Raw genomic sequence first — 22,192 nt, forward strand, 5'->3', positions numbered from 1 at the left:
GCCAGCTGGCCAGGAGTCAGGCCGAGGCCGTGTTTTCTATGGAGACCCTCCCGTGGCAGTGGCAAACCTTCTCCTCTCCTCTCTGGCAGGAGGAGAGTCTTGGTCCTTCTGACCTTGAGCTGAAGGAGTTGAAGGAGAGCTTACAGGACACCCAGCCGGTGGGCGTGTTGGTGGATTGCTGCAGGACCCTAGATCAGGTGAGTGTGGCATTCCGAGCTTCCCCGTGCCAGGATGGACACTGCAGAGGAAAATAGAACATGCAGAAAGCTACAGAAGCCACACTTGGACAAGTCAGGACAAATCAGGACTTGGATCCTCCTGAGGAAGGGACCTTTTCTCTTGCTTTAATTTGTGCAGGAACATCAGGGCTAGTCTCTGTCATCTGCGTTCATAACAGGTCCAAGGATTACCTCCCCCTCCACTTCACGTCATCAGTTCAGGGAGTAGAGGGTCTGGGGCTGTGCTGGGGGAGATGGATTGAATTTAAAGAGGAACCTCCCCGGCACATTTTCTAAAAGAGGGTGATATATCTGTGTTCTTCCATTTTAGTTAAGTTTTAATGACATAAAGATTTTGCTTCCGCTTTGTGTAGAAGTGAGAAGAGAGCCTGAGGCCCCTTGTGCCCTGGTTCCAGAGTGAGGTCTGATGGGGTCCTGTGCAGTGGTGTGTCTAGGTGGGTTGGGAGGGAGCTTCCAGGATGCACTTCTGTGCTCACCGAGGTGATCAGGGCTGGTACCCTCAGCTTCTCTAGTGGTTCCTGGGCTGTGCAGGACCTGACTGTGGCCAGATAGCTTCACGCTGTCAGGTGTGTTCAGGATTCTGGTCCAGCCTGAGCCAGAGGAACAGTCCAGGCCTCTTGGCACTGGGCTCTGCCCTCATGATGGAAAACAGCTGCAGTGACACCTCCCACTTGGGGTGGAGGCCCAGCAGGCTGATTTCCCTGCTTGTTCTAGGAATAGAATTATTGGCCACATAGCTCTCTGTGCAGCCCAGGCTGCAGACTCTAGGCTTCTTTGAGCCACTTTCTCGTCCCCTTTGTCAGAGAGAGGAAATGAGCGAGAGGATGGAGAAAGGACAGAAGAGGGAGAAGGTATAAAAACAGTAGGAGTGTTGTAAGAAAATACACAGAAAAAACATCACCAAGTATGAAAGAGCGTGCTTTAAAAATGGAAGATGGTGTTTCTACTTGGCAGTCCCCCTCTGCAGAGACAACTGTCATTAACAGTTTATTGTGTGTTCTTGAACTTTTCCTGTGTATACAAATGGAGATTTTGCAAATATGTGAAGGGATTATGCTGTACAGTGTAAGCGGTCCCCTAGTCGGCACTTGAGTTGATTCCAGCTTTTTTCCTATTATAGACAATGCTGTTAGGATCTTTTTTACAGATATGCACTGTCTCTAGGATAAGTTTCTAGAAGAATTGCTGGATTAGAGTGTGTGTGCATTAAAACGGGTATCGCACTGGTTCTTGGAACCAGCAACAGTATGAAAACGCATTTTATCCTACACCTTGCCAGTACTGGCTATGGTTAAACTTCTAAGCCTACCAGTCCTGTGTTACAGGGACACAGAATCACTCTTTTGATTTGTGTTGCTTTAATTATGAGAAAAGCAGGTACTTTTTTCATATAATTACTGGGCATCTGGGTTTGTTTGTTTTGTAAATTATTTTGGGGGGTTGGTTTTTCATTGTAGCATATTGTTTTAGGATGTATTTTCTAAAAAGATTTTTTATTTTTTTTTAAGATTTTATTTATTAATATGACAGACAGAAATCACGAGTAGGCAGAGAGGCAGGCAAGGCAGGGCGGGGGGGGGGGGCGGGGGAAGCAGGATCCCTGCTGAGCAGAGAGCCCGATGCCATGTGGGGCTCAATCCCAGGACACTAAGTTCATGACCTGAGCTGAAAGCAGAGGCTTAACCCACTGAGCCACCCAGGTGCCCCAAAAGATTTATTTATTTGAGAGAGAGAGAGAGAGAGAGAGAACATGCACATCTGTGCAGGGGAGGGGCAGAGGGAGAGAATCTTCAAGCGGACTTCCTGCTGAGGAGGGAGCCCAGCGTGGGTCTCCATCCCATGATCCGTGAGACTATGACTTGAGCTAAAACCAAGAGTCAGACGTTCAACTAACTGAGCCAGATTTTTCCTGGTTATGTTTTGTCAGAATTTAGAACTTCTCAGCAGGAAGCAACAAACGAACAAAATATAGCGCTCAGCAAAAGCCATTAAGAGTAGGACCTGGGGGGCGCCTGGGTGGCTCAGTGGGTTGAGCCTCTGCCTTCGGCTCAGGTCGTGGTCTCAGGGTCCAGGGATTGAGCCCCGCATGGGGCTCTCTGCTCAGCGGGGAGCCTGCTTCCCCCCACCTCTGCCTGCCTCTCTGCCTACTTGTGATCTCTCTCTCTGTAAAATAAATAAATAAAATTAAAAAAAAAAAAAAAAGAGTAGGACCTGGATCTCTGAGTGTTTCTATCTAGAGAGACTCTGGCTCCTTGAAGCGCTTTCCTTTCCTTCCTTTCCATCTGCCTGGGCTTGTGTCTCCTCAATGTCTTCTTCAGTGTCACTGCCTGGGTGTGTCAGGCAGCTTCTTTAGGACCAGACAGACCAGGCTGGACCCTCTGGCCTTCTTCCCAGTTTCGGCCTTTTCCTGGGCAGATCCCAGGCGAGGAGTAGAGTTTGGCCCCCAAGTAGTGTTGTGGTTCATCCTCTCATTCAGTGCCTCTGGACTCTTGCTCTCCTAGGTGCTAGACTCGACCCTAGGCACTGGGCTCCATAGTAGAAAGGAGGGGCACACCTGCTTTGTGGAGCTTGTGTTCTGGTGGGTTGAGTCTGACGTTGAGCCAAGGAAATGGGCCAATCCTGATATGCAGTAGAAGGTGCTGTGTATGATGGGGAAACAAACAGTGTCACAGAGGGATCAGGAATGCAGGAGGTGGGCAGAGGCTGTGGTTCTGGGGGCCCTGGTTTAGAAGGTGATCCTTGAGCAAAGCCTTGAAGGAGTTGGGGAAATGAGCCTTGGGGCCATTGGAGGGAGAGTGCTTCTGGCGAGGGGCCACCACGGGCAGAGCCCTGAGGTAGGAGTCTTCGTGGTTTGCCCGGGGACCAGCAAGGAGGCTGCCTGGGTTGAAGCAGAGTGAGCGGATGCGAATAGGGGGAGATGACAGAGGTCGTGCGGCCGAGCCACGTGGCTCTGAAGGGCTTGGCACTTACTGTCTGAGAAGTGGGCACCCACGGTAGGTTTCACATGCCCAGTCTCTCAGCACAGCTGCCGGAGGGATCCTCAGGCTCAACTTTAAAATTTACCCTCTGGCTGCTGTGTTGAGTCTAGACCGTAGGGGAACAAAGGTGGAAGCAGAAAAACTAACTGGGAGTCTCTTGTAATGATGGGGGAAGACGGCACGGGGGCTTTGAGCAGCATGGCAGAGGAGGACACAGGTGAGGGATCGTAGGATTGGTACCTCTTCTGAAGGTAGCATTGATGGGCTTTGGCGGTGAATCAGAGGTAGGGAGAAAATGGAGAGGCTGTTGGCCTGAACAGTGGGACAGTTAACTGAGAGAGGGAAGGCTGTAGATGGAGGAAGTTGGTGGGGGACACCCTGGGTTCCCCTTAGGTCAGTTTGAGAAGTCTGACACACATCCCAGTGGAGACATGTAGGGGCAGATGCATGTATACAGGAGTTTGATGGGTAGGGAAGAGGTCTAGAAGTGGGTGTGCCCAGCATCCAAGTGGCATTTCAGGCCCTGAGACGGAGAGGAGATGACCAGGCAGTGAGAAGCGCAAGTGCTGAGCTTTGCCTCCTGGCCGGCTGGGATAGGCCCCCTTTGATTTAGCCCCGACTTCCCCACCGTAGTGGCGGTAGGTGGCTGACACTTGGTCTTTCTCCCAGCTCACCTAATAGGGTTCTCTTTTCACAGGCCAAAGCTGTCTTGAAGTTCATCGAGGGCATCTCTGAAAAGACCCTGAGAAGTACTGTCGCGCTCACAGCTGCCCGAGGAAGGGGGAAGTCTGCAGCTCTGGGATTGGCTATTGCTGGGGCAGTGGCTTTTGGGTAAGGAGCTCTCATTCCCCTGCTTTGGGAAGTCTGAGCTCTGAGGAAGAAGTGTGCGAAGTAGTCAAGGGACTGGGAGACTGTCCCTGGGGCTGTGTGAGCCCCTATGTGATTTCTCTAGGTGGTGGGTTCCTGTCTAGACGCAGTGACACTGTTTCTCCCTCCCCTGGTGGTGCACACATGTGCAGGCATGTGGACACATACACCAGGACCTTTGTGATCACTATTTAAAGTTGAACACACAGACAAAGTGGGACAGATGTACAAGAGGAAAGAAACAAGAGTAAGAAACTTTAAAACTCTTCAGGAGATGGGAATGTATGTGACTATCTTTGCTGACTGCAGAAAGTACACATTTGACATTTTAATGGTTTTGCTCAGTCGAACAGCTTGTTTGCTCTTGAGGAGCTGCCTTTGAGTGTGATGTTCCTTTCTGTTCTTTTGCCCTGGGCGGGAGGTTTATGCAATTGCCAGAAGAGCGTTTTACTTCCCGCTTCACAGGCTGAAATAATGGACCTAGAATTTACCATGTCCTCATATGCGTGGTCTTCCTTGGTGCTCCTAGTAGCTCCGTAAGCATTTCATGGAGGGATAAACCTAGGCCCAGGGAGTTTCAGTGAGTCACTCACGATTCCCCAGCAGGTCAGTGCTGTTAGTGCTGGGGCCAAGGGCAGCCCCTGACTTCTGGTCTGTCATTCCCGATGCTCCGGTGGGGCTGGTCAGCACCTTTGCCTTTGGCACTCTACACTCAACCAGGCCCCCTGCAGGTTTGGTGCAGTCTTGGCCTGAGCTCCCATTGAGCTGTTGGGCCTCATGGTCTGAAACGCTCTCAGCACAGCTAGCAATGAGTGAGGCCACCTTCTGGTCCCAGGACACAGGCTCGGGAAGCAGTGCGCACCTCTCGGCAGCGCGCCTTTACAGATGTCAGGAGCAGGATGCCGGGACGCACGGCCTTCTCACTGTTCGTGTGTTCTCCTTAGTTTGGGACAAAAATGCATGTGGATCTGGAGTTTCACTTTTCCTCCCTAGGAAGTGTTCTTTTTTTTTTTTCTCTTTCCTGCCATTACCTTTGGTAATCACCTTTGGGACGGGGCAAACAACAGTCTCTTCTTTCCTCTTACATTCCCTACACGTCCCTTTTGGATGTCCTGATTCCTTAAAAAAATTGTCCTTTTCTTTTGTTCAATAGGTACTCCAATATCTTTGTTACCTCCCCAAGCCCTGATAACCTCCACACTCTGTTTGAATTTGTCTTCAAAGGATTTGACGCTCTGCAGTATCAGGTAGGAAATGAGGATAAGGATTTACTTTGGTTCCGGGCTGGGCTTCAGTCTCGGTGAAGTCCTTGGAATGCCTGCTTACTTTAATTTTAGTTTCTAAAGTTTGTCCTTGATTTGACTCTCTCCGTCAGGAGCACCTGGATTATGAGATCATTCAGTCGCTCAATCCTGAATTTAACAAAGCGGTGATCAGAGTGAATGTATTCCGAGAACACAGGCAGACCATTCAGGTGAGGCTTGTTCTAAAACCCTGCTGTGTGGGGCCAGTGTTCTGCTGTATCTCAGTACAGCCATTTTAGAGCATTTTATGTCATGTGTAATTGGGTGTCTTGTGTACGTGTTGCTGCTTTATGATAAACCTGACCCAAATTTTCAGGCTCTTGTCAAGGAAAACCTGGAAGCAAACTCACAAACGTAGGTAGCCAGGTCAGAAGGTTATCGTTTTATCCCTCGGAAATTGAGTAAGTGGGGTCGTGACTGTGAACCAGCTAGAAGAACCACACTCACTGTCTGACACCAGGTCTGATTTTCCTTAGTTACGGTAGGTTTTGAGGTGGTGCATCGGTAACTAGAACAACAGCCTCGCCACTTATAAGAGAAAGAGAACTTTGGAAGATATACTCTGAATCTCTGTGGTTTAGCTTAGTGCCCTATTTTCCTTTTTAAACAGTGTTTTCCCTGAAAGCTCCATAAACCTCTAGTGCTCTGGAAGCCTGAATGGCGTGCACGTGTCCAAAGGCCGCAATTCTGTTCTGTTGTAGAGAAGCATCAGTGTGACAGGCTTGCAGAAGGGATGGAGGCCCCCGGGCTCCCAGCAGAGGAGGCTCATTGATTATTTTCAATCTTGGGGTGGGAAGTGGGCCAGGTAAACTTGGCAGTTTGTGACCTTTCTGCCTGTGAAGGCATATGTATCCGCCTGTCAGGGAGCTATACCTTTCATCAAAGGTTCAGATTGTAAATAATGGTAAGTGTCTCTGCCTTTTACCTAAGGATCTTCATTTTTTCTTGCTAGGTCTCTTTCTAGAATCCCTTCATTCTGTACATTTCTTCCCATTTTTGCCAGATTCCCTCAGCCTCCCTGAAAGGGAGGAAGTCCGATGGTGGGGTGGGGTGGGGTGGAGGGCAGGCGACAGGCAGTGAGAACACAGAGACCTGTTAAAACTCAAGAAAAATACACAAACCAGAGAAAGGAAACCTTTCCTTGAAATGCCCAGGCTCGGCCCTTTGCTCTTTGGATCTGTAATCAGAGACCGGCTTGTATTGCCAGAGTCCCTTTGTCTCCAGGCTGGCGTTTAAACACAGAAGAGGTGACCTGACTTTATGAGGCTCCATTTGGGTCCCTTTGAGGCCTCCTTCTCCTTGCTGGAAATTGAGAAAAAGACGAATATTAGATTAAAGTCGGCTACGCCTCTCCGGGGGGCTGCTTTCTGCTATTTTTATGAGGTGCTTGTTTAGTTTTTTCCCCTTAAAGAGTCCAAGACATGGGGCCCTACTGAGGGTGTGTGTTTGCTGTTAGAACTGAGTGGGACTGCTCTGTCCCTGACCCATCATTCCACTTCCAGCAAAGCAGTGAGATGATCTTACTTGTACAGAAATACTTGAGAAAAGTCCGGAGGACAAGATTATATTCAGAATCCAAGCACATACGCCTAAGAAATATTGACACTTTGGAGTTTGCTATGTTTATTTCATATTTTAAAGTCACTTTTATTTTTGTCTTAAAGATGTAAAGCATCAGAGACAAAATTGAAGCCCGTCTTGTGCCCCCCCCCCCCCCCCAATCCCATTCCTCCTCCTGCCACTCCCCATAGGTAACTCAGCTCTGGGTCAGTGTGTTTCCTTTCATTTCCTGTGTTTGTATTTTACTAAGTAATTAGGTATCCATGAACAATAACATACCGTGCTTGTCCTTTTTCGGCCTGCCTTGTTACTCAGCTTTTGTTTTCAGGATTCGTCCAGATGAAAGCTTGCAGCTCTGCTTGATTCTCAAGCATTTTATGTTTATATTACTGTTTGTTTATGTTTCTAGGAATGGAACTATTCGATTTAGAGTATGCACAGATTCCCCCCTTTTCGTTGTTTTTGCCAGATTCTCCTTTAAAAAAGTGTACCAGTTTACTTTCCCACCAGCATTTTTTTTTTTAAATTTTTGTTTTCCTCACGTTCTTCCCAACACGGGGTGTTTTATGGCTATCTATTTTCCGTGTCCATGAATGAAGTGGGACCTCCTCGCCATCTCTGGCATTGTGTCGCTTACTAGCGAGGTTGCATGTCTTTATGTTAATTCAGGTTTTCCCTCCTGTAAAATACCTCTTCGTGGCCTTGCCCAAACTTTAAAAATAGCAGGAGGCCCTGAAGAAACCGAAAGGGTGGTTTGCATGCATAAGGATGCCAAACTTAGGGCAACTTTGTGGTGTTAGGTAGCCAAGCTAGTCATACAGTTAAGGATATGTGAGTGTGTGTGTATTAGGAAGGCATCATCGAGTCTTAGAAGCATCTTCTTCAGGGCTGGGAGACGTGGCCTTAATAATGACGGTGTCCAAGCAGGTAGCCCAGGACCCAGAGTGTAGGAGGTGCTTGGGACACCTGACCGTCCCATCCGCCACTGCTGCTGGGACGAGGCTGTGCCTCTGGCTCCCTGGCCAGGGCGAGGCTAGAGAGAAGCATGGGAAGACGAAGAGAGGAAGAGGGAGCCCCACCAATCAGTACTAGGCCAGGCACCAGCCAGGGCATTTTTCCAGATTTCCCCGATGTTTCTCCTAAGCAGCTATCAGATGGGTATTTCCTCCACTTTACCGGACAGAAGTCTGAGGCTGCGAGGCTGAGTGACCCGTCCTGGGGCACGTAATCGGTGGTTGACCTTCCGAACCCAGGTGTTGGGCTTCAAGCCCATTCTGTTTTGTCCTGCCAAGAAAAAGTGGAAAGGAGAAGTGAGAGAAGAACTGGGAAGTAGGAAATAGGACAGAGAGGGGCCTTGACGAGGCCTTGCAGGGATCACAGCTGTGGCCCCGGGATGGCCGGGTAATAACGTAAACTTTTCTTCCCCACAGTATATACACCCTGCAGATGCTGTGAAACTGGGTCAGGCCGAGCTTGTTGTGATTGATGAAGCCGCTGCCATCCCCCTGCCCCTGGTGAAAAGCCTCCTGGGCTCCTACCTTGTGTTCATGGCATCCACCATCAACGGGTAAGCACTTGGGTGGGAGTCATTGCTCCCGTTGTAGGTTCTTGCCCGTTAGTGGGCGTGAGTGAGCATGCCTGGGTCGGGGTAGGTGGTCTGGTTCTCGAAGCCAGAGTCATAGGAGCTGCTTTGGTCTCTCCTGGCGCATTGGAGTCAGTCTCTCATTAACGAGGGGCACCCACCTCTGGTCTGATGGTAAAATGGGCAGCACGAGACTGACGAATTTCATAACTCAAGTGGTGAGGGTCTCATCTTGTCTCTAGGCCTGATTAGTTTTCAGAGAGCACCCAGCAGTACTGATGTCATCTCTCTTAGAGCCATGTGAAAATACAGTGTGACAGCAACTATCAAATTAGCATTAGATAGCAGTCTTTTTTTTGGTAAACATTTATTTATTTGAGAGCAAGGTGGGGGAAGGGGCAGAGGGGGAGAGAGGATCCCTAGCGGACTCCCCAGTCAGCGTGGAGCCTGACTCGGGGATTGATCCCACAACCCAGAGATCGTGACCTGAGCCGAAACCAAGAGTCAGATGTTTAACCAACTGAGCCCCCCTGGTACCCCAAGACAGCAGTCTTACAGTGGCTCAAGAGCTCTGTTTAGATACTTAAAATATTTAGTTCATGCTTGCTGTGGAACCATTAGGAAAAACAGGCAAACAAAAAGAAAAGTCACCAATAGTATCACCATGAGAAATATCTTCTGTTAGAATTTTGTTATATATTTTCTACACATTTACTTTAATTTTTAATTTTAAACGAGAATGTGAACATTGTTTACTTATTTTAGTTAGTTTACTTTTTTATGTAACAATATATTGTGAGCTCTTTCCAGGTCAGTGAATATCTATCTTCAATATTGGAAAGATTTCTTGGTGTGAATCACATCTTGAAGAGATAATCCTCTGTTAACAGATATATATTGTGTCTGCTTTACTGAAAATATTTTAAAAAATGGATTTTACTTTTTTTGCGAAGTTTTATTGAGATATAATTCATGTATTAAGCAGTTTACCCACTTCAAATGTGTAATTCTGTGCTTTTTAGTATCTGCACAGAATTGTGCAACCAGCCCCACAATCAATTTTGCATTTTCGTCACCCCCAAAAGAAAAGCGATACCCTTTACCTATCACCCTCTAATCCCCCTGCTTTGGGGAACTACTAGTCTACTGTCTCTATAGATTTGCCTGTTCTAGACGATTCATGTAAATGGAATCAAACAATGTGGGGTCTTTTGTGACTGGCTTCTTTCACTTACCGTGTTTTCAAGGTTTGTCCGTGTGTCTTGTGTTGGGATTTCCTTCCTTTTAATGATCAAATAATATTCCATTGAATGTTTATATACATTTTGTTTTTCCGTTTACTTATTGATGGACATTGGGGTTGTTTCTATCTTTTGGCTGTCAGGAATAATGCTGCTGGGAAGGTTTTCTGTGTGGACATGTTTTTAGTGTTGTTGGGTCTATACCTAGGAGTGCAATTCCTGGGTCAGATAGTAGCTTTACATTTAGCTGCTTGAGGATCCGCCAGACTGTTTTTTAAAGCAGCTGCACCAATTTAAATTCCCACCCGTAGCGTATGAGATTTCCAAGTTTTCCATGTCCTTGCCAGCATGTGTGTTACATGTCTTTTGATTATAGCCATCCTAGTGAGTGTGAAGTCAGAGTCTCGTTATGGTCTTCGTTTGCATTTCCCTAATGGCTGACGATGTGGGTGGGGCATCTTATCGTGCTTATCCACGGTTTGTGATCTTTGGAGAAATAGCTATTTAGATCTTCTGCTCATTTTTCTATTTGGCATATTTGTCTTTTTATTACTGAGTTGTAAGTTTTCCTCATGTATTCCAGGTACCGGTGCCTTATATGATTTACAAAAATTTCCTTCTGTTTTTTCCTCCACTTCCTTGATAATGTCCTTTGAAGTGCTAGAAATTGTTTTGTTGCTTGTGCTTACTTGTTTTTCTTCTTTTTTAAATAAGTAAATGGAATTCTTTTGAGAAAATTTTGTTACGTGTGGCTGGGAAGGAGAATAAAATACCTCAACGTTCCGATTTTTTGATCATTCTTTAAAAATAGTATTCGAGTAAGAGGAAGTATTTATATGGTCTATAAATATTATCATAGTACATACCATGAGGTGATGTAACACTGAACAAAAAAGAAGACCCACTAAGCGGTCTACCGGCCGCGCCCCCCCCCGCCCCCCGTGCTGTGACTGAAGGAGGAAATACAATGAGAAGAGTCCATTTGCTGACCAGAGTAAAGACAATTTCTTTTTTTTTTTCCAAAATCTTTGTTAGTTGCTTCACCTTCTCAGTGAAGTAGGGCTGACAGGAATTACTGAGGTGGCGGGTTATTCAGTCTTGATTTTCCACACCGGAAGCACTCTCTGCCTTCCTTCCAGTGCGTCTGCAGTGGCAGCTCACTCGCTGACCCTGAGCACTGTTCCAGTTTGTTATGCTGAAGGTTGTATTCGCCTCCTCTTTCCAGTCCTTATTTTCTTTTTGGTTCACAGCATCGTCCCGTGAGGTGGGAGGCTTAAAGAGGGTGAGTTCCTTGCCCAGAGGTGCTAAGTAGTCACCCCAGACTTGAAGCCCGGGCCCACCGGCCCCCAGCTGAGCACCCTGCTGCCTTGACTCCTGTGGGCATGTACCCCCTCTGCGGGGAGTCCAGACGGCAGCAGGGTGAGGAAGGGAGCTCTCCATCTTCTCCTAGGGGGTGGATTTCGGACGTCCTGCCTGATGGCCTTTGCTTTTGCTCCTAGCTACGAGGGCACTGGCCGGTCCCTGTCCCTCAAGCTGATCCAGCAGCTCCGTCAGCAGAGCGCCCAGAGCCAGATCAGCACTACCGCAGAGAACAAGGCCACAGCGACAGCCAGACTGGCCTCAGGTACCCCCAGAGCTCTTGACGGGCCTGTCCACGCCAGGTCTCCGCAGACCATGTTGCAGGATCATCTCCTCATATCAGCCTGGGTGGTACCAGCCTGGCCAGCCGTGGGGCACAGAGGCTGGGTCCCCAGAAAGTGGAGTTGCTTTCTCCAGGGAACAGCAGGCCAGTGACCTGTTGGGAGCCTGACCCAGGACTTCTGGATTAGGCCCTGGTTTGTCACCGCCTCAGGGCATGGTTGCACTAACTTAGTGGGATCCCTGTGGGATCAGTGTCATGGCAGATTGAACATCCCCCAGAACAGTTTAAAACCACTCAGTTTGAATTCTCCAACCTGTGACAAAGGGAGTAGAACATTTGCCTTGCTCTTCTGACTAAACATATCTAACAATTCTTCTCATCATGTATGTGTGTTTCGGGGAGCAGCGCGAACCCTGCATGAGGTCTCCCTGCAGGAGTCCATCCGATACGCCCCCGGAGACGCCGTGGAGAAGTGGCTGAACGACCTGCTGTGCCTGGATTGCCTTAACATCACCCGGATAGTCTCGGGCTGCCCCCTGCCCGAGGCCTGCGAGCTGTATCCTCCCGGCGCCTGCACCCTGTGAAGGGGCGGGGGGGGGCCATGAAGTCACTGAGCAGAAGGCCTCGGCCCTTTGTTCCTACAGGCTCCTGCTCCAGGGAGAGGGGAAAGTTGAATGTTCTCCATTTCCTTGCTGTTCCTTCCCTGCAATACGGGGTTTCTCTGAGGGACGCGGGCTCCTCCTTCTGCTGGGGGCGATCTGTGTATCCACGTCCCTTCTGGAAGCAGTCCTGTTTTGGCTCTCTTTGCTTTGTTTTGGTTGCTTAACTCCAGACCCAGCTACTATGTTAATAGAGATACCCTCTTTTGCTACCACAAGGCCTCTGAAGTTTTCCTGCAAAGGCTTATGGCCCTCTATGTGGCTTCTCACTACAAGGTAATTGTAGCCAGCCAGCATTCGGGTGCTCTCGGGTGCACTCTAGCTCTCACGGTCCCTTTTTTGGCTTTTCCTATCTTTTACTACCTGATGGCCCAGGTGGCCATTGTTCTGGGACTTAGATGTTCTGCACTGATACTGCTGGAGAGATTGCATTGTCCATTGTTCAGACCCGTCTTGGGCTTCCAGCCGCGCAGTGTGTGGAATTCCTGCTCGTAGCTGGGGAAAACAGAGAGCTTTGCTGCTTTTAAAATAGGGTCTTGTGTTTCTCACTCGTCTGCTACAGATGGGCTCAGATGGCATAGCAGCGGTGACCTGGTGGTACTGACCGACCGAGGCCACTCTTGGACCTCTGGGCTGTATTTAAGGAGTGCCAAATGAGAATTTAGAATATCTGAAAATCTTCCAGAGTGAAGGGCATGTTGGGAAGGACACTTTGTGAGGCTCTAGGTAGCATTGTTACGAACACCTTTCAAAGGAAGGCTGAAGAGTTCGGTGTTAGAAGTGGTGATAGGTTTTGTTGAAGTAGCAGCCTCTTCTCAGGGAAAAGTTCCCTTCCCAGCTGTGAAATCCGCAGCGCTGACAAAGCAGTCCTCTGCCCTCCTCCTTAGCCTCGGCACTTGTGTAACGATGACAGCAAACATTTGAGGCGAAGTCCCTCCTAGGCCATTTCGCAGGGTCTCGGCTGGCCGGCTGACATACAAGTAAAGCACTCAGCCGGGGTTCAGCTCACAGCTTGGCTTCGGCGAGGGCGGTACTCCAGTCAGCCAATGACTCCGGAGTGGCCTCTCGAGTGAAGAATAAGAGGAGTGATTCTCACGGACTCTGTTTGTGCCCCACAGAACTCTCCCAATGATCTCCAGATGCTTTCCGATGCACCTGCTCACCATCTCTTCTGCCTCCTGCCCCCAGTGCCCCCCACCCAGAATGCCCTGCCAGAAGTGCTTGCTGTCATCCAGGTATGGTGGCCGTTGTTTGGGGACACACTTAGGAATCAAGTGTTAATGACTCAGTAGTTGGGGTGTGTAGGGGAGGTGTTGATTCCCGGGGTGGAGCCAAGTGGCTGGGTGATTTGAGGCAGGTGATGAGGGTGCATGGAAGGAAACCACCCCTGCCGGACACCCAGAGCCTCACTGTTGGAGGAGAGGTGAAGGTTGGAACTGGCCACTCGTATTTTGACCTAGGGTTTCTCCTAAAACAGAAGTTTTATGTTTGTTTTCTTCCTTTATTATAAAAGCAATACTTCTAAAATTAGAAGAAAAGGCATGGAAACAATAATGTTTTTAATGCCTGGCATGTACTTACACATTTTTTTTCTTTTATTTTTTAAGATTTTATTAGAGAGAGTATGTACACCCATACACGCAGGGGAGGGAGAGGGACAAGCAGATTCCCTGCTGAGCAGGGAGCCCAGTGTGGGCATCGATCCCGGGACTCTTGGATCCTGATCTGAGCCAAAGGCAGACGTTTAACCGACTGAGCCACCCAGGCGCCCCTACTAATGCATTTCTCTGTTATTTTTCCTTTTCATATACATATACATTTCATATACATCATAATGTTAGGAAAGAGCTGGCCTTGTCAGGGAAGCTGCATTGATGATGTTCTGTGAGTGGGCTTGCTCCCCGCTTCTGGCCTTCTGCACTGTCCTGCTTCCCCCGCAGGTGTGCCTTGAGGGGGAGATCTCTCGCCAGTCCATCTTGAACAGCCTGTCTCGAGGCAAGAAGGCTTCGGGGGACCTGATTCCGTGGACAGTGTCAGAACAGGTGTCGCCCTTTCCCTGATGTGGCTGAGTGAGTGAGGCCGGCGGGGCTGGATGAGGTTTTTGTGGCTCACTTCCTGGCTTGTGTCTCCCACACAGTTCCAAGACCCAGACTTCGGCGGCCTCTCCGGTGGAAGGGTTGTTCGCATTGCTGTTCACCCGGATTATCAGGGGGTAACTCGTCCTTAGGCCTCTCAGACCCGCTGGGCTTCATTAGCTGCAGCTGTGCTGCTGGCAGCTCCCTGGGCCGGGTATATGTGGCTCTTTGGGTGGATGGCTAGTCAAGAAGTAGGCAGTTCCAGGTACTTCTCTCCCATGGACAGTTTGCCCGAGGCCAGGGATTGGCGGGTGGACAGGGTGATTGTATATGCTTGCTTTTCTTCTGTGAAGACAGGGCACCCGTAAACCTGACCGACTTTTGTTAGCTCCTGTCTCTTCGAAATCCCCACTGAGGAGTCCGCTGTGGAGACATCCGTTTGGGGCTTGCTGATCTGGGGCCCAGCCTTCCTGATGCTCAGGCTAGATGGTGTGAGAGTGGGAGTCATAGGGTGCTTGCTCTTAGGGCCTCTGCTTTGACCTCATGGAGGGATTTTATTGGTTCTCTGCCAAGTGTAGTTTGACTCAGAACGGAGGCTTTCTGGAAGCAGTACAGGGGCATAGAGGTGCTTCTGGCAGATTGAGAACCTTTCTTGTTCTCTTGTCTTTTTCCCTCTGTGTTTGCTCCTAGATGGGCTATGGCAGCCGAGCTCTGCAGCTGCTGCAGATGTACTTCGAAGGCAGATTCCCTTGTCTGGAGGAAAAGGTCCTGGAGACGTCACAAGAAATTCACACGGTCAGCAGCGAGGTAAGCCTCTTCTGGCCAAACGCCTGGATGCTGGGAGGATGGTCCTCTGGGTCTTTGGGAACATGAAGAACTGTTCAGCGCTCTGGGCTCTCTGAGCTCTCGCAGATTTCCTCCGTTTTGGAGAAGCAGCGGCTTCTGGAGGCGCTTGAATTGAGAGCCTCAGATCAGCCTCAGCAGCATCACCTGGAAACTTGTTAAAAATGCCCCGAGCCGGGACGCCTGGGTGGCTCAGTTGGTTGAGCAGCTGCCTTCGGCTCAGGTCATGATCCCAGCATCCTTGCTCTGCAGGGAGCCTGCTTCTCACTCTGACTCTGCCTGCCTCTCTCCGTCTGCTTGTGCTCGCGCTCGCTCTACCTCTCTCTCTCTGACAAATAAATAAATAAAAATAAAATCTATAAAAAAAAAAAATGCCCCGAGCCTTGCCGAAGGCCTCCTGAGTCAGGGGGCGGGGAGGGGCCCCATGATCCGTGTCTTAAGGAGCTCCCGGGAACTCGGATGTGTGCTTCCGCTTCGACTCTGCATTTGGCGGCCTCCTCCTCGGGTCACTGAGCCCAGACTCTGGGAGATTGTGTCTCTCTTGGTGATGTCATGAACGCCGTGAACTGCGAGTTTTTCATACACATTGACTTGATTTTCACAGTATGCCTGTTTGGGAGGCAGGCAAAGGGCTTGTAATTTATGGCTGGTTTAGAGGTTGGTTCCTGCCCAAGTCACAGGGCCACCTGGTGACAGAGCTGGATCTTCAGGACACTGTCTCTGTCTCTTCGTCAATGCTAAGGCATTTTAAAACCGTGTAGCTGTTTCCCTGAATTTTAGGTGTGGAGCGGTGTGATTTCATGTGTGTCCAGGTGTTGGGTGTGTTGGGGAACAATTGCTGGACCCAGTGGCTGCCTGTAATTTAAAAACCAGGGAACAAACAACAAACCTGTCCCAGTTTTTGCTGTTTCGGTCCAAGCCTGGCACAGTGAGGGTGCTCGGGAATGTCACTGAGCTTCCTCTTCCTCTGCTGGTTGGACTGTGTTCTCTTCCTGGCATCTTCCAGGCCGTCAGCTTGTTGGAAGAGGTCGTCACTCCTCGGAAGGACCTGCCTCCCTTACTCCTCAAACTGAACGAGAGGCCTGCTGAGCACTTGGACTACCTGGGTGTGTCCTACGGCTTGACCCCCCGGCTCCTCAAGTAAGGGTTTGCCTGTCCTTCCTTCCTCGTGTCATCCTGTGGCCTTGGTGTCCCGAGAGTGAGTGTTCTGTGGGTTGTGTGTGTGTCTTCCAGCCAGTGTGTTCGTCAGCCACCCACGAGTACCCTTCCTGTCTTCACGTGTCAGCTGCTCTCCGAAGGGGCACGCAGTGACTTGCTCGTTTTGTATCTTCGCAGGTTCTGGAAACGAGCTGGGTTTGTTCCTGTTTATCTGAGACAGACCCCGGTGAGTGAGGCAGAGGAAGGGTGTGGGTTTGTGGTTACAGTTGGTGACAAGTCTGTCCTTACACGGGCCCTGGTGCCTCTTTCTGTGGCTCCGAGCACGTGTGCCCTGCCTCCAAGAGGTTTGTTCCGATGACACTGAAACGGCCGGCATCCCTGAAAGACCACGCAGTCCCACGCTTACTCCCACACTGTGTGGTGCGCACCTGGTGTGTGCTTGGCCTTATTTGTGCTTGAGTATAAAGAGGCAGAGGTGCACATGGACTTGTTCATCAAGGAATCAGGAATCTGGTAGCCTGGGGGCCTCTTGGAATTTGTAAAAAATAAAATGATGTTTTTAGGAACCAGTTACAGGTGGGCAGACTCCAGTTATGGGCTAGTCTCTGAGGGTGGAGTGTGACTGCGGGGCTGACAGAGCCGTGGAGGCTATGGAAGGGGGAGTTACTGGGAGATTATAAAAAAGAAAATCATGTATTTACCACCTGCAGTGAGCAAGACAAGCCACAACGCTTATTTTCTGACGAGTAGAAATAGGCAACAAGAAATTAAAGAAAATGACAACTTTGCAGATTGTACTAGGTGCCGCGAAGAAAAGCAAACACTAAACTTACAGTGGACTGAGTGGTCGGGCTTCTGAGGGGTGGCCTTTCAAACTGGTCCCTGAGTCATCAGAGTGGACTGGCTGTGCGCGCATTCCTGGGGGATAAAAGTGTTTTCTAGCAGCAGGTGCGGTGAGCACAGGGCCTGAGGTGGAAGTGAATTGGTAGTTTGAAGGAGACGAAGGCTGGCGAGGCTCCCGGTGGGGCAGTGAGGTTGGGTGGGGCCTCTGTTTGCTTCCCGTCCACTTGGAGGAAGGTGTCAAGGAACTGTGACTGCCATGGAGACCGTGGACGGTGGTGGCCTGAGAGTGAAGGCAGGGAGGCAGGTGCCTGAGATGGGGTGCGGGCTGTGAGAAAGTGGTGAAGACGGACAGAAGTGGCGGAGGCCAGGCGTGTTTGGAGGTCGAACTGACAGATTGGATTGGAAGATGAGTGAACCAGAAGAATTCAGAGTAATTCATGGGTTTTTGGCTTGAGAGTCCGGGTGAGAACCTGGAAGGTGGAGGTGCTGTTTGCTGAGAAGAGCCGCTGGAGGAGGGACAGGTCTGGAGGGGACAGCGGGAATGCTCTGGCACAGTGGGACGTGTTGTCAGATACCTGATGGGAAAGTGGGACGAGCGGTTGCCTTTAGGAGTCTGGTCCTCCAGGGCGAGTTTGGGGCTGGAGATGGACACCTGGGAGCGTGGTCTCAGCAGAATATGCTGCCTGGGTCAAGGACTTTGTTTTCTTCAGAGCTGTAACCCCAACACTTAATAGCATTTACCACGTAGAGCACTAAATAGTTCGGTTCAGTGAATGAGTACATTTTTAAAGTTATTGAAAACTGGGACTGAAAGCTGAGAAGAGGGTGTATCCTGGACTCCCCAGCCTCCAGAGGGGTAGGTTAGAAATGGGAGTGGCCTTGAGCTGAAGGAGAAAGTGGGGGAAGGCATCCGAAGCTAAGTGTAACGAGTGTTTCAGGAAGGTGGGGGGTGCCTGGGTGGCTCAGTGGGTTGAGCGTCCAACTCTTGATTTCGGCTCAGGTCATGATCTCAGGATCGTGGAATCCCGCTCTGCATTGGGCTCTGTGCTAAGCTCAGAGTCTGCTTGAGATTCTCTGTCTCTCCCCCTCTCCTTCTGCCGCTGCCCCTATCTCTGCCTGCGTGCATGTACTCTCTCTCTCTCAAGGGAAAAAAAAAATGGTAAAAGGGGGAATCTGTGGCTGTGGGAGAGCAGGTAAGCTGAGACAAACAAATGGCCAGTGGACTTGCTGGCAGTGGTGACCAGAGGGAAAGCAGCTGCGGTAGAGCTGAGGGATCATCCCGGCTGGAGAGAAGGGGAAGCGAGGGAGTAGATGACTTTAGAGGAAGCAAGAGGGAACAGAGAAACCAGGGAGCTGCAGGGACATTGGCATTAAGAGGAGTTTGTCACATTCTAGATTCTAGATTCTAGAACATGTTTATTTGCTATGGGGTCCAATCCTGTAGAGACTGCACAAATAGCACAGGTGACAGGGGTCTGATTGCAGACTTTGAGGCAAGGGGAGTAGGACCCCAAGAGCAGAAGTGGCCGCCTCCTCCCTCACAGCAACAAGGAAGGCAGTTTGGGCACAGAAGGTGTTGGTCAGTTGCTTGAGTTGGTGTTGGATGGATGAAGTTCTCTTCTGGTTCCTTCTGTTTCCCCAGGGAGGGGGCGCTGTCAGCTGAGAGAAGAGGTGTTGGAGGTTTGGGGTTTTTTTGTTTTTTGTTTTTTAAGCATACAAGGCCCATATCCAAGGATGGTGCCCGTTTGAGTATTTATAGTGGGCCTGGCCAGGACTGCTGGGTGTTGGGCTGCCACGTATGGGTACAGAGCAGCTCGCGCATGGGCTGGCTCCTGATTAGTGAGTTCAGTTGAGGCCGGGCTGTAAGTCCACTGGTCAGCTGCCAGGAGATTTCAGACCATTGAGCTCAACATCGACCATGGCTTATTCCTTGCTTTTGTGCTCTGCGCCACTCATTGGTACATGGTATGGGTGTTTTGTTCTATAAATGCTCTTTGGTCGAATTCCATTAGATAGTTTTATGGTGTGGGCTTTTGTGGTTGTTACAGAATAAAAATTTAAAAAGCCATGCCCACTATTTAGCACCTAAAGAAGCTTGCATTTGCAAGCTAATTCACCAGTATGGGAATTCTAGGTTTGGGGCATGGAGTTTTGTAGGGTTAAGAAAACGTGGACTGGATCACTTGGAATGTAAGCCGTAATGACTCTGAGTTCAGAATGTGACCTGATGTGTACAGGTGGCTCACTTGTGGGTCCAGAGCAGACAGCACTCTCGGATGATCTGAACCTCTCTGCTCTGCTGCCGTGGCACCTGCTAGGAATTCACAGAACCGAGTGGTCTCTGACAGCTGTCATGCGGGAAATGGGGCTTTGTGGAAGGTGCAGGCCACGTGCAGAGGGCCCTCTCCCAGCTGGGAGGAAGAAAAGGCCGGGGCAAGCACCACATCTTCCCGCTCTGCCTGCTTGCCCTTCAGCAATGACAGATGCTTCAGAGAAGGGCGCTCTTGGTGCCAAGTTGGCATTTGTGTTTGACAGAATGACCTGACCGGGGAGCACTCGTGCATCATGCTGAAGACTCTGACTGACGAGGAGGAGGCTGACAGGGGAGCCTGGCTCCCGGCCTTTTGGAAAGGTAAATTGGAGGGGAAGGGGGGCAGAGAGGTGATAGGCAAGAGGCCCCCACACCTCTGACTGTGTGTGGTACTCCAGACTTCCGAAGGCGGTTTCTAGCCCTGCTGTCCTACCAGTTCAGCACCTTCTCTCCCCCACTGGCTCTGAACATCATCCAGAACAAGAACATCGAGAAGCCAGCACAGCCAGGTAAGCAGCGGGTGGGCATGGACGGCTGGCTGTGGCAGATCTTAGTAGGTTTCGTGGCGGGAGGAGGTGAGGGGAGCAGGTGGTCCAGAAAGAAGGCTGGATTAGGAATTGAGGGACAGGTCCTAGGCATCTCCCACTGACACCCCCCACTAAACTCTGCCTTAGGGGCCCCAGCTCCCATAGTACCTTCCATCTGTATAACAAGACTTAGGAGATGTGATCTGATTTCAGATGTTAAATAGGATAATACAGGTAGTTAATTATGGAACCTGATTTAAATCCTGTGAGCTCAGGTAACCAGCTCAGTTCTGAGGCTCAGGCTCCTCACTGATGAAATTGTAATAAGAACATGTGCCCCCTGGGTGACTCAGTGGGTTAAGCCTCTGCCTTCAGCTCAGGTCATGATCTCAGGGTCCTGGGATCACGCCCCGCATCGGGCTCTCTGCTCGGCGGGGAGCCTGCTTCCCCCTCTCTCTCTGCCTCTCTGCCTACTTGTGGTCTATGTCTGTCAAATAAATAGATAAATCTTTTTAAAAAGAACATGCGCCCCAACCTGACATGGCTGACACATGGGAGGCAGTTTGGGCATATAAATCCTGTTTGAATATTTAAAAGTGGACCTATAGTATTAACAGCTGTAGGTTTGTTTGTTTGTTTTTTCCAGTGCTCATTATGTATGTGTGTCTTTTTTTTTTTTTTCCTCAATTATATTTTGATGGAAAAAGCTGTGTTCCTTATACTGGGCAGAGCACACACTTTCTGTGAAGCTGGGTTCCGAGGAGAAGTGACCCAGTGGAGAAGGAGCGTTTTTTGGTCTGGTGTGTTGGCACGGAATTTCAAGCAAGGGGTGCGTGCCAACCATGACTACTCTCTGGGTGGCCCAAAGCTACCTCCTCCTTTTCAGGATGAAGGTCAGGGCTGTCTGGGGCTGTGTGTTCTGTCAGTGGGCAGGTGGCTCCTGTCCTGCTCTGGTTCAAGGCCCCGTGGAGGAGCAGCTGTTGGCATGCCACTTGGAGACCATTGTGTGTGTGATGTGGGGATCGTGTCAGACCCTGCAAGAGCGTCTGGCCTCCTGACCTGTCTGTTGCATGTACAGCGCTGTGCCGGGAGGAGCTGGATGCCCTCTTCCTCTCCTATGACCTGAAGAGGCTAGAGATGTACTCCCGGAACATGGTGGACTATCATCTCATCATGGACCTGATCCCGGCCATCTCCCGGATGTATTTCCTCAACCAGCTGGGGGACCTGTCCCTGTCGGCAGCCCAGTCGGTAGGTTATCTGCCGCTTGTGTGCTGGGTGTCGATTGGGATGCTTGGAAGTAATTTTGTGCATTTAATTCCTTGCGGTTCTGATCGGTGGGTAGCGTTCTCCCCATTCTGCGGCTGGGGACACTTGGACTCTGTAGGCGGTCATGTGCCCGGCCATACAGTTAGCGCGTCGAAGAGCTGCGCTCTGAACCCGTGTCCTTCCCATGCCACCACATCGCCTTGATTCTGACTCTAACTTAGCAGAGGTCAGGGGCACCCTGAACTTCTCCTGCGGCTCTTGTCAGGATCATCGGTTTGGGGAGCTCAGGAAGGGAGAGCATTTCTTGGTGGTTTCAGTAACGGGATGACAGAGGAGAAGCCAGAGCAGACGCGCCAGTTGGATTTTGATCCAGATTTTGGCTTTGGTCAAAAGCGTGACTGGTTCTTGGTGCCATTTGAATGGCCAAGGGTCTGTCCTGGTGGCCACGTCAGCAGATCCTCCATTCTCCAGGCTCTTCTCTTGGGAATTGGCCTCCAGCACAAGTCTGTGGACCAGCTGGAAAAGGAGATCGAGCTGCCCGCAGGCCAGCTGATGGGACTTTTCAACCGGATCATCCGCAAAGTTGTGAAGGTAGTAGCAGCCGGGGGCAGGGTTTTGGGCAGTTTTCAAATAATTTAACAAACAAGCTGTCTTCCTTAAGAGAAATAGATGTAACATTTGGCCGTATTTGTTGCAGGTATTTTGTCTCTCTCTCACATGTACACACGCACACACCTAGGGGCGGGCTTCAGCTGTGTCTGTGCTGTTCTTTGCTTTTTCCCCAGAGGCAACACTGTTAGGGATCTCCTGTCTTTCTAGTCTGTGTTCTTGTCCTCTGACGGTGAATGTGTGCCCTCTGTGCTGCGTGACGTGGGTGCCGAGTGACTCGGGGGCGAGACGCTGGGAGCCGGCTGCGGCTTCATCTTCCGCGCCCCATGTCGTCTTGCAGCTGTTCAGCGAGGTGCAGGAACGGGCCATCGAGGAGCAGATGGCAGCAGTGAAGGACGTGGTTATGGAGCCCACTGTGAAGACCCTCAGTGATGACCTGGTATGTTCCCACTGAAGGTCGGCACTGCCGGCTGCGGAGCCCTTCC

At 50.2% G+C, this 22,192-nt stretch overlaps 1 protein-coding gene across 1 annotated transcript in view; it reads left to right on the forward strand.

The window, feature by feature from the left end:
• NAT10 (N-acetyltransferase 10) overlaps positions 1 to 22,192 on the forward strand; it is a 38,497-nt gene that overhangs the window by 11,921 nt on the left and 4,384 nt on the right. Inside the window, exons 8-26 of the mRNA XM_059139461.1 lie at positions 90 to 197; positions 3,915 to 4,048; positions 5,238 to 5,331; positions 5,460 to 5,558; positions 8,379 to 8,515; positions 11,271 to 11,395; positions 11,819 to 11,969; positions 12,252 to 12,348; positions 13,191 to 13,307; positions 14,013 to 14,114; positions 14,210 to 14,284; positions 14,838 to 14,954; positions 15,997 to 16,130; positions 16,326 to 16,374; positions 19,527 to 19,623; positions 19,701 to 19,811; positions 20,908 to 21,080; positions 21,570 to 21,689; positions 22,048 to 22,146. Coding sequence (XP_058995444.1) covers positions 90 to 197; positions 3,915 to 4,048; positions 5,238 to 5,331; positions 5,460 to 5,558; positions 8,379 to 8,515; positions 11,271 to 11,395; positions 11,819 to 11,969; positions 12,252 to 12,348; positions 13,191 to 13,307; positions 14,013 to 14,114; positions 14,210 to 14,284; positions 14,838 to 14,954; positions 15,997 to 16,130; positions 16,326 to 16,374; positions 19,527 to 19,623; positions 19,701 to 19,811; positions 20,908 to 21,080; positions 21,570 to 21,689; positions 22,048 to 22,146 — 2,139 coding nt within the window. The remainder of the gene's footprint in view (positions 1 to 89; positions 198 to 3,914; positions 4,049 to 5,237; positions 5,332 to 5,459; positions 5,559 to 8,378; positions 8,516 to 11,270; positions 11,396 to 11,818; positions 11,970 to 12,251; positions 12,349 to 13,190; positions 13,308 to 14,012; positions 14,115 to 14,209; positions 14,285 to 14,837; positions 14,955 to 15,996; positions 16,131 to 16,325; positions 16,375 to 19,526; positions 19,624 to 19,700; positions 19,812 to 20,907; positions 21,081 to 21,569; positions 21,690 to 22,047; positions 22,147 to 22,192) is intronic.

This window comes from Mustela lutreola, chromosome 1, assembly GCF_030435805.1.
Source record: "Mustela lutreola isolate mMusLut2 chromosome 1, mMusLut2.pri, whole genome shotgun sequence".
Taxonomy (NCBI): domain Eukaryota; kingdom Metazoa; phylum Chordata; class Mammalia; order Carnivora; family Mustelidae; genus Mustela; species Mustela lutreola.